Source organism: Hyalella azteca, unplaced genomic scaffold (assembly GCF_000764305.2).
Source record: "Hyalella azteca isolate HAZT.00-mixed unplaced genomic scaffold, Hazt_2.0.2 contig2444, whole genome shotgun sequence".
NCBI lineage: Eukaryota > Metazoa > Arthropoda > Malacostraca > Amphipoda > Hyalellidae > Hyalella > Hyalella azteca.
In genome coordinates this window covers 113,914-133,211 of record NW_025932718.1, presented here as the reverse complement: position 1 = coordinate 133,211, position 19,298 = coordinate 113,914, and the positions used below count along the sequence as shown (strand labels likewise).

Genomic DNA, 19,298 nt, shown 5'->3' with positions numbered 1-19,298 from the left:
TCTGTTACTCAAAGGAAAATAACTTTAGAAAAAAGTAAAAGTCTGATGAATAAGAAGCTAGATATGGTCAAGAGTGCTATCCCCCAGCAACGAAATGTGCCTGACAATGTAAGCTTGTCCACGACTGGAAGATATAAAATTATTTGTTTAACGATGTAGGGTTTTGTTATCACACGAGTTATCGTACTGACTCTGGTCACGCCGTTGGCAGGTACAACTGCTGCTGCAGCTGCATCCCCCTGCCAGCTGCACGTCCCTGCACCTGCACAGCGAGTGGGGCCTCCTAGCGTGCGGCACGGCGCACGGCTTTGCCCTCGCAGACGTCGTAGCGCGCAAGAAGCTGCTCGCCAAGAGCACCTTGTCTTCCTTAGGTCAGTAGAGGGTGCGAGAAAACGGGAGACCCGTTGGTCAATGGATGAAGACATTAAAAGAACTTTTCGTAAAATAAGTTGTTTCATTTACAGACGCATATCTAAATAGCTTTTCTTGGTAGTTAAGGATGTTTTTTATTTTAGTTTTGGCTCATAACTTGTGGTGTCACTGAAACAAGCACTTGTATCTAAATTCTACTGACAAACGTATAAAGATTTCAACAAACAATTGTCGTCTTGTGCGACCAAGCCCATTGCTATTAAACTTGGGTGTGTCGTGCCCTCTAAGTTCGTTTGTACCAGACGCCACGACAACTACTTCGTAGAATAATAATAATTGTAACAATAATTTCCATGCTCCCTTGGCATGCTTTGAACAATATTTGCCTCTCATTGTTTCATTAAATGAAGCCTTTCAAGCTTCTTTTTCACCGTCGCTTTAATCACTGCGCACGCAGACTTGGCGAACGCCGCTGACGAAGGCCCCATGTCCCGGCGCAAGTCCCTGAAGAAGTCCCTGCGGGAGTCCTTCCGCCGCCTCAGACGGGGACGGTCCCAGCGCAAGACCACGCAGGCCGCCGCCCTGAACCGCCCTCAGCCCGCCGCTGTCAAGAGGTGAGTTCTCATCTTTGTACTCCTAAAGCTCCGTTGATTATAATTAATTGTTATTAATACACTGTTAGAAAAATTACCGTTAACGGTATTATCGGCGTTTCAGTGGCCGGTCGGCGCGTGAAAAGAAATACTGTGTCGCCGTTTTTATTCTAATTTAACACTAGAAATTCGTAAAACATCTGATAAAAACGGCGAAACAGTTTATTTTCACGGGGCGACCGGCCACTAGAACGCCAGTGGGACCGTTTTTTCACCGTTATTTCTAACAGTGTATCTTAGGTTATGTTTCATTGTTGTTGGGAAATCTACTCTAACAAAGTTGAAGGGAGCAGGGATATCGAAGCTCAATTTCTAAAAATGATGCATATTCATATATTTTTCATTGTATCCCTTACTATTACATATTTATTTTTATTATCAATTTTGGAAAAACTGAATTTTAAAAATTGAATTAAAAAAACTGAAAACTGAAAGTGTAGACTTTTAAGATGAACTTTGAAGAAGAACTTTGCTACAAACTGGCTCAATCTTCCTGGAAATGAAGTTGTGAGTTCAAGGTGTTGGTGTGGCGGAGTGCCCGATTGTTCCTCGCGCCGTCAATTCAAAGAAGCAACTTTTAATTATATTCATAGTCGCGAGACGTCAAACTTGGTTGAAAAAATTTATACCATTTAAAAAAATTAGAATTGAACTCGTAGAATACGTGTGATTTTCCAAGTTAAGATGTTTCACTGTGTTATTCTTAACTAACAAGTGAGTGGTGAAGCATCTGAAATGCAAATATGGAAAATATGGACACTGAACAGCCATAAATTGCTCCAGAAATTACGACGTCAGCAAATTACCTTGATGGAACCTAATATTGTAATAGTAACATAAAAGCCCGGGCTGTTCTCTCTGTACTTCAGCTTCGCGTTCTGTGACTGCATCATGTGATGGCTGTGAATCATCAAATGTATGCGTACATAACAAATACGGACGTAGGGCCGGTTCAGTTCACTTAATATGGTTTATTTTAAGAAATTATTGGATGTATTTGACCATCTGTTTCTATTCTTACCTACGCTGCCTTTTGACTCTTCATCCAATTGATAAAAGGTAAAATATTGCAAGCTGCTCTGTACACTAGCCTTGCATGAATCCCTTTGAAGTTTTGAATTCGGAGCGCAAGAGTTCGCCGTGCTTTGCTTCTCCTGTCGTTAAGTTTTCATTACCGCAGTTCGTCTACTTGTATTATATCAGCGAGGATCATTTGTAGAAATTAGTTTATAGGGAGATTGTAATATGTAGTGCGGTCCAAGCTGTTCCAGTGGAACTTCGGTTCACGAACTAATCGGTTTAAATTCTTGTCAGTTCTCGCATTGGGCTGTGGTGTACAATATCATTAACACATCGCATGTATGTCTGCGCTTGAGTGCATTCTTAGAGCTCGGGCGTTTCATATTACTTGAAAGGCCTAATTGTTATTCCCATTCTATCATTGAACGTAATTCTTGCAGCATAGATATGAAGCTAACAATAAAAAAATATAACTCAGTACTCACTGCAGTGAGTGACAGAGAGCGCATTTTCTCGTCCGTCCGTCCGTGAACTCACGGACAGACACAGACGGACGGACGGACGGACATGACGATCACAATAGCGAGTTTTTCCATAAATGAGAAAATGCGCTAAAAACTTAAGAAACAATTGTGTTATCGACATCCCCAAGTAATGCGACATCTGCTTAAGATGCAATCGCTTGATGAAGCTATCGCGATCTTGCTGGAAATAGAAACAATCGAATGGTCTTAAAGCTTTATAAAATATTCCTGGATCCAAAGTATAGAGATAAATAAAAATGGGAAACATTGTTTCAGCTTTCAAACTTTTTTATGGAACCGATCGAGCTCGTGAACCACTGCTCCACTGTAGCTGCACTTTAAATATCAAATACGTTAGTACCTCAGTTTGTCTCCATATGTCAAGGCTACAGTTACATTGATGAAAATAAATTTATAGTCGTCTTTTATTTTTGAGGTATGGGTCCCGTAATTTGTTTCATATTTAATTGCTTTATCTATTTTATGTTAGATTAATGCAACAAAATTTGGGTTTGGAATATGAATGATTTGAAACATCGTTTGCTTCGAAATTTGAAAATATTTGTGGGTTTCATGCTCGGGTAGTTGCATTTTTGTGTGTTCGGTCTTGTTTACATTCAACCCTATAGTCTCTGGCCTAATTTACATTCAACCCTATAGTCTCTGGCCTTGTTTACATTCAACCCTATAGTCTCCAGCCTAGGTTCCATTCAACCCTATAGTTTAGTCTCTGGTCTAGGTTCCATTCAACCCTATAGTCTCTGGGCTAGGTTCCATTCAACCCTATAGTCTCTGGTCTAGGTTCCGGTCAACCCTATAATCTCTGGCCTAGGTTCTGTTCAACCCTATAATCTCTGGGCTAGGTTCCATTCAACCCTATAGTCTCTAGTCTAGGTTCCGGCCAACCCTATAGTCTCTGACCTAGGTTCCATTCAACCCTATAGTCTCTGGCCTAGGATCCATTCAACCCTATAGCCTCTGGTCTATGTTCCAGTCAGCCCTATAGTCTCTGGTCTAGGTTCCATTCAACCCTATTGTCTCTGGTCTAGGCTCCAGTCAACCCTATAGTCTCTGGCCTAGGTTCCATTCAACCCTATAGTCTCTGGCCTATGTTCCACTCAACCCTATAGTCTCTGGTCTAGGTTCCATTCAACACTATAGTCTCTGGCCTAGGTTCCATTCAACATTATAGTCTCTTGCCTAGGTTCCATTCAACCCTATAGTCTCTGGCCTAGGTTACATTCAACACTATAGTCTCTGGCCTATGTTCCAGTCAACCCTATAGTCTCTGGTCTAGGTTCCATTCAATACTATAGTCTCTGGCCTAGGTTCCATTCAGCCCTGTAGTCTCTGGCCTAGGTTCTATTCAACCATATAGGCTTTTGGCTAGGTTTATTCAACCCTATAGTCTCTTACCTAGGTTCCGGTCAACCCTATAGTCTCTGGGCTAGGTTCCATTCAGCCCTATAGTCTCTGGGCTAGGTTCCATTCAACCCTATAGTCTCTGGCCTAGGTTTCATTCAGCCCTATAGTCTCTGGTCTAGGTTCCATTCAACACTATAGTCTCTGGCCTAGGTTCCATTCAGCCCTATAGTCTCTGGCTTATGTTCCAGTCAACCCTATAGTCTGGGCTAGGTTCCATTCAACCCTATAGTCTCTGGCCTAGGTTCCAGTCAACCCTATAGACTCTGGTCTAGGTTCCAGTCAACCCTATAGTCTCTGTATAGTCTAGTACCTCTAGTTCTTGTGTGCGTTGCTTCTCTAACGTTTATTGTGCGCTTTAATTCTAAGTGCTGCCTATGTTCTTCCTTCTAGTTATTTGTTTCCGTCCATTTGCTTAGATAAACGCTAATTATGCTTTGCTTACGACGATTGTGTTTCTTCTCAATTGTTGGTCGATTAAAGACTACTAATATGATGCTCCGTGCTTGTCTGAATTATTTTTATATGCATAGTAAATTGTACAAAGTGTCTGTTCTGAATTATCAATGTTTAGCTAAGGACAGTCCCATTTGTAAATTTCGAACCCATGAATTCGGCACTATATTTTCTTGAGGAACTAACCTGCCTCTCTTTGAACCATGAGGTAGCAATGAATAAGCTCATAATATTTAGTCATGATCCCATATCCCCCCTTCTCGCGGCATGTCCAATACTCTACCGTTAATAGCCGCTCTGCAGGGCCAATGGGTCTCTGTAAGCTTTGCATGGTAGTTACAAGTCGCAGTGTTCGCTCCCTATAGAGCTCTTGTGATGATTAGTGAGGGCTCTGTCGTAGAGTAGGAGTTAGTGTTAAGATCGTAACGGTTTTCTGACTTACTTGCAAGCAGCTATGAAGATGAGCAGGAGGCTGAACCGCTCACTCAACAGACTGTAAGTAAGCTAGATGCTAAGCCATCATGTGGTGATAGTGATGGACTCGTGGATGACGGAGGTGATGGTCTAAATGAAAACGATGATAGCTGCTTGGAAAGCATTGTTGACGCCGAAGAAAGTTCCGGCGATGAAAATAAATATGATATCGAGGCCGATCCAGATAACGCCAAAGACATTAAAACGGAAAGCGATGGCGACGTTCTACGCGAAAATGCTCAGACTAAGGAAAAAAGCGCTGAAAGTGCAGTAGGAACAATCGAAGGTCAAATCAAAGAAGTCGTCGACGATCTCGTTCAAAATGCCGCAGAGCTTCTCACAAGATGTTCCAAGTCCCCAGTGCAAGAGAAAGAGGCTGATGAGACGTTGATCGCCAAGGCACAACGCAGCGGAGTATCAGAACTCCAGGACTCCAAAGAAAATTTGTCTAGGTCTGTGCAAGGAAAAGGTTTCATCAGGGACGAGGAAGAAGGACTCATCATCGAAGATTTGAACAAGGCGGAAGAGCAGGGTTCTGTCTCAGAAAAGCTCGTCATAAAAACGAAAAACGCTAACTCGAAACTGGAGAAGGCTAAAAAGATAAAGGGTGATAAGAAAAGTGGTAGGAAGAAAGGTAAAAATAATTCGGAAAAGACGCATGACAAAAACAAGGAAAAGAAATGTTCTGTTGAAGAAAAAGCAGTGCATGTTAATGATGCTCTCGATGTTTTCATTGACGTAGTACGGAACAAAACCGATGCCGCTCATGAAACTGTTTCAAAAGCAACTCATGAAACTGAAGCGTGTTTGAAAGATACAACTAAAAAAATAGAAAAGGGAATGCAGGAAACGGCTGAAAAAGCAGAAGCAGTGGTAGATAAGGGCATAAAGGAAGCAAAAACAAAGGTGGACGAAGTGGAGAAGTCTGCTGTGAAGTCAACCAAAAGCTTAGGTGCTACTTTTGGTAAAAAGATGTCGAAGATACAGAAAAAGGTCGAGAAAAAATCGCCTGCTGTAAGCACTAAAATCGAGAAAACCAAATCTAGTATTAAGTCGGAGCTTGATGACGCGTCAAAGGCCGTTTCCTCTGAAATCGAGAAGAAAACTGAACTAAAGTCTTCAAAAATTGAAGAAACTTCATCGACTGTCACCAAAGAGATTGAAGACAAAATTCGTGATGTTTCAGAAGCCATCGAATCGAATTCGAAAATGATTTATGATAGTACCAGTGAAACTATTGAAAGTGCTGCGTCTGAAATAAAAGAAGTTGAATCCATTGTAGTTTCCGAAGTGAAGGAAACTGCATTAGTGATCGACGATAATATTGAAGCAACGAAGTCGTCTGTTGCTCAGCAGATGAAAGAGAGTTCAAAAACCATAGAATCAAAGGTTGAAGGAATCACAACGTCATCGACGTTAAAAGTTACAGAAATATCATCGATCACTACTTTTGTCAAAGAATCTTGTGTGACTGCCATTCAGTCTTCAGTTGAAAATTCAAAACCGTTCATGGAATCTGCTCATGAACCTGATAAACAGGAAGAACGTGAAGTACCCGACCAAGTAGAAGCAGTCCAAGAATCCGTCAAACTGGAGGCAGGCGGAGAACCGGGCAAACTAGAAGCGGACGAAGAGTCCGGTAAACTGGGAGCGGGCGAAAAATCTGACAAACTGAAGGCAGGCGAAGAATCCGGCCAACTGGAAGCAGGCGAAGAGTCCGGCAAACTGAAGGCAGGCGAAGAATCCAGCAAGCTTGGTTCCGATTCCGAAGAAAGAGCAAAGCGACCCAAGACTGCTATAAAGAATGTTTCTGATTTTTTGAAAGACCAAGCCGAGAAGATTACTCTGACTGGTATAAAGATAGGTAAGAAATCCAAGCAGATATCTGCTGAAAAAGCTGCGAAAGACAAACGTAAAAAGTCGTTTGATGCAACCAAGAGTGAGAGTGCGGACTCTGGTGATGCAGAATCTGTTAACTTAGATTCGTTGAGCTCCGTATCTGCTTCCGAGAAATCTAAGCCAGAGGCTGACAAGATCTCGAGTCATACCGCATCTAGTTCAGCTTCTTCATCTCGTAACAGTAGGGCGACAACCAATGAAGAAACGCTGGCCATCAACGAGCCTGTACCATTCTTCTATTATGTCACCCCTAAACAAGTCAAATGGCGCTCTTCTCGCCGCTCAGATTTAGAAAAACATGCTCAAGATGAGCTCAAATTGCAACGTGATAAACGGCGTGTTTCCTCTCGCGATGGAAGTTGTGTGGCTGAGGAAGTAACTGCCAAACAAGCCAAAGAAATTGAAGCTCAGCGAGAGGCTGGATTCTTCAGCCTGCCTCGCATGGTCAACCCGTCTGAAGCGTACGCCACTCCTGAAGCCAAGCGAGGGAATGTGAGCGAGCGATCTCATTTCAGCCTACCTCGTTTCGTGTCACCTAAATCAATGAAGCAAGCTGAAACTGAGACATCTTCGAGCCAATCAGGGTTCATTCGCTTCAAGAACTTCTTGCTTCGTAAAGACAAAAACGAGGGCTGCCAAGAAAGAACAGATTCTCAGAAAGTAGAGGGTTCTAAAGATGGCGACCCTGAAGCTATCATTGGAAGCGAAGAACTAGCCTCCGATTATGAGGCAAATAAGGAATCTCTACCTAAAAAGAAACGCTCTTTGTTCCATATTGGACGGCTGCATCGCAGTGAAGACATCAGCTCATCTGAGGTAAACTTATCCAATATCCCTGAATCAGCAGCGTGTGTTCCCGAAGATACAAAGGGGAAAAGCTCTTCACTGACTCGACCGCGGTCGTTATGGTTTGGATTTCGGGACAGCAAAGACAAAGAATCACCTGATGTCGCCGAAAGTCAAGAAGAGTCAGTTACGACCACTAAACCATGCGGGGAATTGGTTGCAGATGAAGCTGAAACTAAGCAACGTAAGCAGCGCATTAATCTGACTATTAAGGGACTTTCAGAGTCTAAGGATAAAGGTAAAACAATTGAAAAGGCTAGTAAAGACAACGATTCGCCCGTTTCAGGAAGGAAACGTTCCTCACTTGATTCTCTTCATCGCGCTCCCAGCTACGAGATAGCGGTATCGTCTCGCGTGCACTACGAAGATTCAGACTGTTCACCCAAAAAGTCCGTCTTCGAGGCCAGCAGTAAAAAAATAAAACAGCTTTTCAAGAACCAGGCTTTGCGGAACCCTTTCAGCCGATCTCGTGATCTTGCTGACAAACGCAAAAGTTGTCCAGCAGGTTCTTTGAGCGATGGCGACGGTCCCTGGCCTTTGGGAAGCTCGGCAGCCGACCACTCCAGTGCCCCTGATATCAGCGATCGTCATCCTAGCATCAGCACCTTCATTGACGACACTCCTGTTGCTGGTTTTCCTCCTGTCGTGCCAGCTTCTTCTTCTATTGTTACTACGACTGATGTTACCACTAGCACTTCTACCAATACTGCGGTGACTGTAGATGCTACTGGCACATCTAAAATCAGTGCTGAAATCGCGACCACGACCACTGTTGATCATAACACTTCGGCTTTGGCACCAAGCGACGCTGTTGATTTAGACGAACCTCCGACGTATCCTCCCCCTAGTGTACCGTGCACTCCTTCCAAAGAGGCTCCCTCAGATCCTAAAGTTGACATTGCGAGTAATTCTGAAGAGGCAGAAGACGAAGAAGAGGAAGATTCTCAGTATGATCACCAGCCCAGTACTCGCTCAGACTGGACCAAATCGTTAGAGCAATCTTTGCGCCGCACACTCGAGCGCAAACTAACCTTCTCGTTGCCCCCCGACGCCCCTGACAGCGTGGACGCGGATGTCGGTGTACGGCCTGTCGAACGAGCTATCGAGGCGCGCCAGCAGAGCGCCGACTACCTCGGCTCCATGGTGCGCTGCCTTCATCTCTCCAAGTGCTTCATTGCGAACAGTGAGTACTGCCCGCTTTTATTACGAGCTACATTATGAAAATTAGTTCAAGTATGTTCATTGCTGACATGAAATGATTAACAATAATAAGTTACCTATATCTTGTATCGATTACGCAAGAGCTAAAATAGGTAAACTTTTGTCAGTTCCGTTGTCTGAATTATCTATCAAACATTATTTCTTGGATGCAAAATCTTTGACTGACGCTGCAGGTCAAATGATGTCAGCGACGCTATGGGCGGGCACTAACAGCGGCGCGATATTCGTGTTCACGATCGCGATCCCTCCGTCGGAGAAGCGCAAGGAGCTGCCCGTGACTGTGCAGCTGGGCAAGGAGATCCACCTGAAGCACGCGGCGCCTGTGCTGAGCGTGACCATCCTGGACGGACAGTCACGGCCCTTCCCGCCGCCCCTCGCCGTCAAGAAGGAGCTCGTCAAAGGACCTGACACGAGCGCTCCACATAAAGTCCTCATCTGCTCCGAGGAGCAGTTCAAGGTGGGTAAATAACAGACATTTGAAAAAAAAATATTAGGAATCTTTGAGCATGCTAAATCTATGTGATTCTAAAGAACTATTTAGGGTATCTGTAAGCATACCTTTCCCATGAAGTGAGAGGTAGCTTAGATCGATTGAAGTCCATGTGATGCGAGTAGCGATTTAAGGTACGGTGTCACAAAAAACTTCATTAGTTCTTTCCAACTCTTAGACCCAAACATGTACAGACATCGCTTTCATCATCACAGTCTTTATCTTTCATCATCACAGTCTTTATCTTTCATCATCACAGTCTTTATCTTATATCATTTGTGTGGTCATGACAGGTCTTCACGCTGCCACAACTGAAGCCCTTCTGCAAGTACAAGCTGACCGCCATCGACGGAAGTCGTGTCCGCAAGATCGGCTTCGGGGAGTTCGTGTCGTCGGCCAACAAGTCGTACAGCGAGCCCTGCTTCAGCGTCGTCACCAACCAGGGCGACGCGTCTGTCTTCAGCCTGCCTGACTGCAGGAGACAAATTGCAGCCGCCTGCTTCAAGAGAGAGGACATCAAGTGAGCCTTATTTTGCGCTGTAATTTTGCCCTTAAATTGGCATTACTAATTAGTTTTTTCATTTTTTATAATGAAAATTGCAACGTTAGCCGAAGTTTGATTGGTCAAGCTGCTAATTTTGGGTCTTTTATCATGCGCACTATGGGTTTGATTTTTCTGCTAGAGAAAATCTCCGATTGCATACATTTTTGGGAAATTTAAATTAATTTGGTAGCTGATGAGTAATCAATTCAAAATAAGGTGTGTACTATATATTCTTGTGTCGTGCAGTGGCATCAACTCGGCCGTGTTCAACAATAGAGGCGAGCTCATCTTTTTGACGTCTCCCTCCGAGCTGATGAGAGTCTCCCTCTCTGCTGCTAACATCACCATGCCTCGACCCACCCTCAATCTCAATGGTTGGTAGCTATCTTTAGTTATTAGTTATCTTGTGTCACTTTGTGTACTAATTTCGTGTTTTTTTCCCGAACTATGTTTCTCCTATCATAAGCCACTTTTTTGTGGTATTTTTTGTCATTCAACCAAACTAATCCTCTCTCAGTAGTTTTTAAATTAGCTGTAACCAAATATAAGGTAAATAATGATTATAAAGAGTAGGTAAAAAGCATGATTGCTTGCTGTATAATTTCGAATATTCCATTGTAGTTAAAAATCTTATAAAAATACTATTTAGGGTATTATTTTAAACAATACAATGCCCTCACTGGAGCGTGTGAATGTAAAACTACCAAATATTTGAGATGATTGAGATGATCTGTGATGATCTGCTTTAATATTTGTAATAATTTGTTTGAACAATAACCAGATATTTGCACTACTAAATTTTGTGCTACAAACAAACTTAATGATCAAGTTTTCAACCGTCATGACACTGCTGATGAAATTAGTGCCTCTAGGTTTGCATAATTCTAAATTGAATTTGATCACAAAGAAAGACAACCGCAGTAATTCCTTTCGTATCGTACTTGTCATTGTACTGTACAGCAGGTACAGTCAACAATGTAACAGCTGCTGCGGAGCCGCCAGCCGAGCCCATAGCTGTAGCTGCGTCGCCTGGGGCTGCTACGGCTGCTACGGCTGCGTGTCCGTCGCAAGAAGACAACGAAAAGGTTCACTTCTTGTTTATATTTCAAGTGCTGGGATTTTTCTTATATTACAAAATGTTGAATATAAATTCACTGTTCTACTGTCAGTTTTATTTATTTTTTCTTTGAACTAAGGCCGAGTTCGGTTTCATGGAGTGCAATTGTTTTTAATTTGAATTCTTTTAATTAAAGTTTCGGTATTTAAGGTATTAGATTTAATTTGTTCTCTCACGAAATTCAGACCATGGATTCCGCTCCCCTGGGCAATTTTTTTCCAAACTCAACTGGATTTTCAGTTTGTGGGCTTTTCGTGGCTATTCACTCGCAGTTATAGTGCGCGATGTTCCCGCCTGATATTCTTGAACTATCATTTAAACATAGAACTATCATTTAAACATAGAACTATCATTTAAACATATAACTATCATTTAAACATATAACTATCATTTAAACATAGAACTATCACTTAAACATAGAACTATCATTTAAACATAGAACTATCACTTAAACATAGAACTATCATTTAAACATAGAACTATCACTTAAACATAGAACTATCATTTAAACATAGAACTATCATTTAAACATAGAACTATCACTTAAACATAGAACTATCATTTAAACATAGAACTATCACTTAAACATAGAACTATCATTTAAACATAGAACTATCATTTAAAGCTAAACAAAGAAAAGTGAGTAGTGTTTCACTATACGATCTGCCTGATATATTCTAGCTCTATTTTAACCTTTAATTATTCAAACTCAGGCCAAAGAGGGCGTAGAGGAAGACAGCGCGGTGGAGCACACGGTGGAGGTCGTGGAGTTGGCGTCTGGCAGTGGTGGCAAGGTGGAGGAAGTGAATGGTGGGGACACAAGTCTACTATCTGGAGACATCACCATTGACTCCATCCGAGACCACATGTAAGGGAATATATCAAACATAGTGATTCATACTCATGGGTTTTATTTTGATTTTGATCTCATTAATGCAAATTGTTTTCCATGTATTCTGTAAGGTCGTTCATCTTGAACCGATTTTACTATCCCTTCGTGTATGTACAATCGTTATTCCTCATCGCGTGTTTTGTGCGATTATGATTTGTGCTGTTGTCTTCTCATAAGCGTGCTTTATCCTTCAACTAATTCATTCTACTCAGTTCTTAGAATCACTCGAACGATTTATTAGTTTGATTATTAAAGCACATTTTAATTCTAATTTCTAACCGAACTAACCGATATAAATATCAACTAGGTATTTTGCTGTGCAAACCTTTATTTTTTTTTTATCATAAGCAATTAATTTGTTTAAGTTGTTGTTTAGGAACAACGAATAAACTCTCGCTAATGTAATTTATCCTGATGGTCAGGGTGGTCGGGAGCAACACGACGCTGGTCTCGTCACGGACGGCGGGCAGCGACAGCAGCACAGCGGCACCCGTCGTGCTGACCTCCACCAGCAGCACGTCCTCCGTGACTGCCAGTGGCACCGTCACCACCACCAAGCAGATCATTACCGTTATCAAGACCTCCTCCACCATCAACGACGACACTGACGCTCATGGTCTCTTTCCTTACACTATTTTATTTTGAAGCACATTTACGCTGGCCGATCATTGTTAACGATCGTTTTAATCTTTGCAAGGCACTGGACGAAGTTTCCAGCAGTGCACCGGCTTTATCAAAATTTTCTCAGTTGAACGCATAGATTCTGAGACCTTTAAATCCAATTCCTGTTGGCCGACTGTTGAAATTTCACCAAGTGAAGTATTCAAGTAATCGACTGATTCATAAATTTGAGTAACAAAATTTCATGCAGTTGACAACTGTTACTCGAGTTCTCTTTAGATACGCCATTCACACTGAACATGCAATAAACGCTGAGTCTTAAGAACATTTGAAAGTTTCCCATCTGGATCAGAAGGCTAGGAAATATGTACGAGCACGGTTCACGAATCATGTACGACGCATGTGAATGTTTGCATCAACCGAAATATTGTTCGCGTGCATTTTAATATCTCGTTTGCTAACAGTGTTTGGGCGGCGTAAAGTGATATTTAGAGCTTTTTCAAGATATAATGTTTCATTGTATCTAATTGTAACGCAACTTCAGGAATATTTTGAGATTTCCACTCGTTTTATTAGAATTTTTAACGCACTCGAAAGTCAAGATACCGTTAATGAACAGATGTTATTGCTTGTTTGATAAGAATATACATTGTAATCATGCTTTTCTTGTGAAATGTTGCATCTTGTTCAATTTGCCGAAGTATTCACGTACTTAATCAAGCTGTCATTGTGAGCATTCTGTCTTTTTCAATGGCTTTAATTTCTTCAAAGGTATTCTCGACGATTTTTCGTTATAACTCATAAGCGTGTGATTCGCTTCTGCTAATTACGGTAGCTTCATAATCGCCTCCGCGGCATTATATTAAAATCGTGGGTATTTGAAGATAAGTTTGGGTGCTTCTTATTGGTTTATAAACTTTAGTTTACAGCCCTTTAGTTTACTGTGCAGCTGTACAGCCCATTTATTTTTTATAGCAAGATTAGATTGTCTGCACGGTTACAGTGATTCACTGATCGTTCCTGCACAATGTTTGGTTTTACAATTATTTGAAGTGCAATTCTCGATATTTTCTTTTTCTAGAATATTTTCTTGGGTAGAATTAATTGATTAATAATTTGTGTGACAGGTGAGGAGAGCACTGTGGTGAGCACGACGGTAATCGAAAACAACACGGCCACGAGCAGCAGCGACGTTCCTGCTGCCGACGCTTCTCCTGCAGCCGTCAACGGCACCGAGGTACGCGTCTAAACAACCTTTACTTATAGCTTATTTTAACCCTTTAATGCTCTAATAATAATTGCATAAGTAGTCCATTTCTTGAAGAATTATAATCCCCCATTTGTAAACTGTCGTTCACAAAGGTAGTTTATATGAACATTTGTTGAACCATTTCTCAGAATAACTTTCGTGTTATATTTCCTCTTCCCGTTCACGTTCTCTGAAAGGTTTTTCTTTCACAATTACCTGACTTTATATCATGTTACAATACAAATACTTCTTAAAATTTGCTAATTTAAAATATAACTTTCGCTCTGAATAGGGTACAACCACATCTTGATATTCTTTGCTTCTGTACTCATCCAACCAATGATGTCTCCTGGGAAGCAGCCACTGCCTACATGTACCTATTACTCTATTTTATACAACTCATTACATCAGATGAGACTTGGTTACTTGCATTCTCACTCAATTGAATAATTTGAATCTTATTTCATTGATGATTGAAATCTTATCTGATCATGCAGCGTGATTTCTCGGAACAGAAATTGCATTTAATTGACTATTACATTCGCCCAAATTAACCAATGTAATTTACTGATAAAAAATAATAATAACCGAAATCAAAACGGATAAATTGTTTTCTTCCATTTAGTTTTACGTTTTCTTCTATTAATGTGGAATTCAAACATAAACGTTAAGTTGAATCTTCAATAGTAAAAGTAAATTAATTAAACAACAACAGTGGAGGTAACAATTATCGACTCCTAATATTTCGGAGCTGCAATGTCTAAATCAGAATTGTTGTACGATCAGTGCCGAGTAATCCCCCTTCTCATTTCTCACGATGATTTTACTCACTTCTCACAAGTAATATACTCATTTAGCATGAATATTTAGTCATTTAGTTCCTATAAATAACATCAGTACCATTTTTCCTTCCACCTCCTTGCTGCGCGGGGTTACTTCTGCTGCTGGGTTACCGCGTCTCTTATGGTGTAAATAAACTCGCATCTCTTGATTGCAGTGAAAGAAACACTGCCTCATACCGTGAGTAGTTGCGCTTCACATTCTTCATGCCTTTAGATTTTACCTTTTTACTTGAGTCATGCCTTCAGATTTTCATACATAAGTTGTACATGCCTTCAGATTTTCATACATAACTTCTGTCTTGCTTTTAGATTTTACCGCTTGCTTCTATAATGACTGTAGATTTACAGGTCCAATTTTGTATTATTTATGTTTTTTTATGTGGGTGTAGTTTTGCTTAACTTTGGTTTCGTCTTGGTTAAGGATAAAGAACAGATCATTCGTCAAGATAGAAGATAGATAAAATCATTTAACCTTCTACCGCCGTATGTCACTCTCTGGGAACATAAATTTAAACTTGAATTATACGTAAACTATTGAGTGTAGCAACCAGAGGACGTTTGTACGCAACAGAGAACATTTTAAAATTGTCGTAAGTGGCGGCAACCATCAGTGCAAGTTATTTTGCGCTCACAGGAACGCAAAAACGAAGCAAAAAAACGAACGAAGCAAAAAAACTTCCTTTTTACGAAGTAGGCACGTGACAATATTGCTCCGGTTGCTCATATCAGGCGGTAGAGAGTTATGATAGTTTGAGAAATTAATTTCTCGCTCAATTCGCAACTGCTGGTTTGTATACAATTTAGCGCCGCTTGATTTGTTGAGCTCATGGTTCGTTTGTAGCTCTTCTAACCAAGCTAGTTGAAATTTTTAGCATACTTTCCTACTTAACCATTCATTTTGAGAAGATTCTTTTTCATAGCAAAGTAAACCAATTTACTCGCCCTGGTAACTCATGATATTTATCCAGGTTAGAAATTTGCTGAAGTTGAACCATTCAATTTTTTTATCAAATTAAAATTTAAGATCAGCAAGTCTAGAGTGAGAACGAAGTAAGCTTCGGATGTCACGGCAAGAACTAAGTAATGTTAGGATGTTACGTCGAAAATTAAATAACGTTAGGATGTCATATGAAGAACTAAGCAAGCTTAGCATGTCATGTCAAGAACTAAGCAAGCCGAGCATGTCATGTCAAGAACTAAGCAAGCGTAGCATGTCATGTGAGCTAAGGTTATCTTATCCCTCAAAATGTCGAGGAGGCGCCCCGTACGAAGAGGCGCGGAGCTCCGCTTGCCAAAGCCGAGTCTTTCTTCAGCAAGAATCCGCGTAACCGCGAGTGAAGGCATCCCTGCTGCGTCCTGCTGGTCCCCTGAAGAATGCTAGTTGTGTCGCCTGTAGAAGAGGTGTTGCGATGATCAAATCTTATTTAGGTAGCTCTTCATGAATCACGTGAAATATCTCGTGTGTTGGATATCATTTCTGCGTCCAGGCTCTGTTTTATCAATATTGTCGGTGTTTCGAATCTCGAATCTATAGTAAGCGTCATACCATAATCTCGGCCTTATTGCTGATTGCAATGATGAACTGAAGTGGAACTTTCCCCTTAAGTCATTCAGTTTAATATCAGATAAATTATCGTAGACGCATAGTTATGTTCGTTCCTATTGTCTGGCCGTCATCATTAATTAGATGAAGTACAACTAAAAAGCTTAGGGTTTTAACGTCCAAGTTTTTCGTTCGTGGACGATGAGTTTCAGGGAAGTAGCACGGAATTTGTTTTGTTATAAAACGTGTGTTTCTTAGGGCAGGTTCTATTTGTTTGTGAAGAAAATCGTTCATCATGCATGTCAATTCTATGAAGTGGAAAATTCATAACTTGTTTTGTTGATAATTATGAGAGTGACAGTGAACTCGCGTTAATTTTTTACAACGATTTCTAATGGCTTTGGTTGCTATACTCTCCTCTTGAAGGGTGGCCGCTTTTCATGATAAAAGTTTGTCCCGTTTATGAGAGAGAGTTACAATCAATAGAGAGGCATTACATCTGCATTCATATGATCCATTAATATTTGTATACTAGCCTGCTGGCAAGGTAGATGTTTTCTACGGTATTTCGACTAAAGCTTGACGATGTATTATAGTTTCGTCACTAAATTGTATTGCAAAGGCAGAAGAATTATTGCCAGTTTCTGCCATCGTGTTATGTGCAGCTATTTTGGTATTGTTTTTAGTTTTAGCACGCGCGATATTCAGAATAGTTATTTCAATCAAAAGTAAATGAAAATTTTTAATCGTTAATGTGATAAAGAATTTCTTTTGATCAGCCCAATTGTTCTTATGAACTCTGTGAATTACGTTTAACCTGATTTTTTTTTTCAATTGATGCGTCATTCGTCTACAACTATAGTAGTCTTTCATGCTATTATACACTTCAAATTTGCTTAACTACTTTCGGGTGTTTAAGATCGCAGCTAACTTGCAAATCAGTGGCTTGCAAGAGACTTATTGGAGACCTCATTATTATACATCTTTTTCCTTGCGTGTGTGAGCGTCCTAATGCCATCTTCATCATCAACATCAATACAGTGGGATTTTCGGGAAGTAAGTTTGAAGGAAGGCTTTTTTTTCTTTGCGGTTGCCAACCCAAGGGCAATGTGCCCGAATCGATACTTTGTAATGTATTAGAAAAAGTCTAGTGTAGTTGATCGAGTTAGCCTGGCTGTAGCCTGGTGAGGCTTCCGTAGCGCTATTGTATTTAGTGAGCAGAAAAATAATGGGCTTCTTATATTATATCTTAACGTATGATGAATTTATTTAGCCGTCTATTCCCATCGTTGCCTCATCTTATTGTTAGTCAAAAATCTCTTAGGATAAAGCAACTTATAACCTTCTTCCATCCCTTCACTCATATGGAGAGACGACGACCGCGACTTGAATTTGTGTTGTGAAGTTTGACGAATATGATGTCGTATTGTTTTTATTTTGATGAGAATTGAGTCCTCTAGTTTTCTTTTTGGGCGTTAGCAATTAAAAAGGGGAAACTTTTAATTATTTTTTCAACTGCCATTTTATCGTCGTTATTCAACATTCCGCATTTTAATTTATCCTTTAACATTTATTATCAAGATTCTAACGGGGCAAGTTTTCGTTATTTTGGTCACAACTATTGCGTTTTACGTCGCTATTGTCTCCTCTAAGTAAATTCCCCAACCAGGCTTCGTCTCAAGGAATTATCGATATCTTGTACTACTCAATGTCCAACAATTTTCCATTAACATTTCTGCCGTGCAGTTTTCAGGCCTTCAAGAATTCTCTTAATTCTTAAATTGAAATTGCATTGTCATGCATTGTGAAATTGCATGTCATGCTAACGACAGGACTGCCATTTTTACAAACTTTTGATAAGATTTCATTCGTAAGGCCGTTCAATATCATGCTTAGTTCAGCTAGAGACTGAAAATGCTAGTAGATCCATATAATTCTAATTTTTTCCTAGTTGCATTGCTGCCGTTGGTGTGAGGATTATAATACTGTGTGATCGTGATTAGAATCATGACCGTTTTTTGTTATTGGTAGCGACTGAATAAGTTTCATTTTGTTTAGTTTATTGTGCTGTCTTTGCTTTCCGAATACTGCTATTCTTATTGTTCTATTTTACTGACCTGAAATTAAGTCTTGGAAGGTATTAACTGTCTGAAAGGGTTTTATATTTATTGATTTATAATGGACATCATACAATGCTAATTTGCGTGCTAGCAAAATTTATGCAGATACACCCGAAACTGGAGACCTTTCCTAGTTCTGGAAACCTAGTTGGACTAAGACGAGTTGGTGTAAGATGATGCATCACTTCCATGCGTTTGAAATTGTCTCGTTAAAAATAGCTTTCTTGCCATTTGAAAGTATTGCTTTGGAGTATTGCTCTATATAAAGAGAATGATTATTATCAGGAATGTGTACACATTTCCCAATCAACTGTAATTTTATTTGGGTTCTTTGATTCGTTCATTAATGGTTTACCTTGCATTCCATTTCTCCGCTGGACATTTTTTTTCTTGCCGCAACCCCTTCAATGTTCGTCAGTCGAGAGTTCATTTCTTTTCATAGTCGAGGGAGACGATGAAGCATGTAAACCTCATTCGTCTGAATTAATGCTTACATAATCAATGGATTCTAGGTTTCTGGTTCACCGAATGTCATATTTCAATTCAGTATACTAATTTTATATACTTTTCGAATTTGAACAACAGAATAAATTGGGTTTTAAGTAGAACTTATGTGCCGTATATTTTCTGATGTTTCAGATTCCGTAGGTGAGAAATTCGGTTCTACGTAATTAAAACGAATTCGCGTTTCATAATTAATTTAATTTACTGCGACGGTTATTCGAAGTTCTTATCTAGCTTTTGGGAATCCAGATGTTCGACGGAAAAAAATGACGAGAAGCTGCCTTTTTGTTCATAACTCAACCTTTTTTTATCGTATTAACTTAATGGAGGAAACTAACGTGGCATTACGAGTTGTTTTTAGAACTTAAGTTTTTTTTGGCGATTGTTTTGTCTGTATTTCAGCTACTTTTCTTCCTCTTACCATGTTCCATTCCTTCACATTCCAGCGAGTGGCTTAGTGGATATATTTTCTAACCTCGAGTTTCATGC

The 19,298-nt window shown here is 40.3% G+C and overlaps 1 protein-coding gene across 3 annotated transcripts in view; it reads left to right on the top strand.

The window, feature by feature from the left end:
- The window catches only part of LOC108671309 (lethal(2) giant larvae protein homolog 1), a 40,679-nt gene extending 22,394 nt beyond the window's left edge, over positions 1–18,285 (top strand). For 2 of the 3 annotated variants that reach the window (XM_047885568.1, XM_047885569.1), the window contains 11 exons: positions 212–371; positions 830–986; positions 8,728–8,849; positions 9,061–9,344; positions 9,671–9,897; positions 10,168–10,295; positions 10,882–11,006; positions 11,752–11,906; positions 12,353–12,546; positions 13,679–13,788; positions 15,885–18,285. In XM_047885568.1, coding sequence (XP_047741524.1) covers positions 212–371; positions 830–986; positions 8,728–8,849; positions 9,061–9,344; positions 9,671–9,897; positions 10,168–10,295; positions 10,882–11,006; positions 11,752–11,906; positions 12,353–12,546; positions 13,679–13,788; positions 15,885–15,980 — 1,758 coding nt within the window. In that variant the 3' untranslated portion in view covers positions 15,981–18,285. Of the gene's footprint in view, positions 1–211; positions 372–829; positions 987–8,727; positions 8,850–9,060; positions 9,345–9,670; positions 9,898–10,167; positions 10,296–10,881; positions 11,007–11,751; positions 11,907–12,352; positions 12,547–13,678; positions 13,789–14,797; positions 14,821–15,884 lie in introns of all 3 variants that reach the window. The other variant, XM_018158824.2, reaches the window with a different exon arrangement.
- Positions 18,286–19,298: the final 1,013 nt, after the last annotated feature.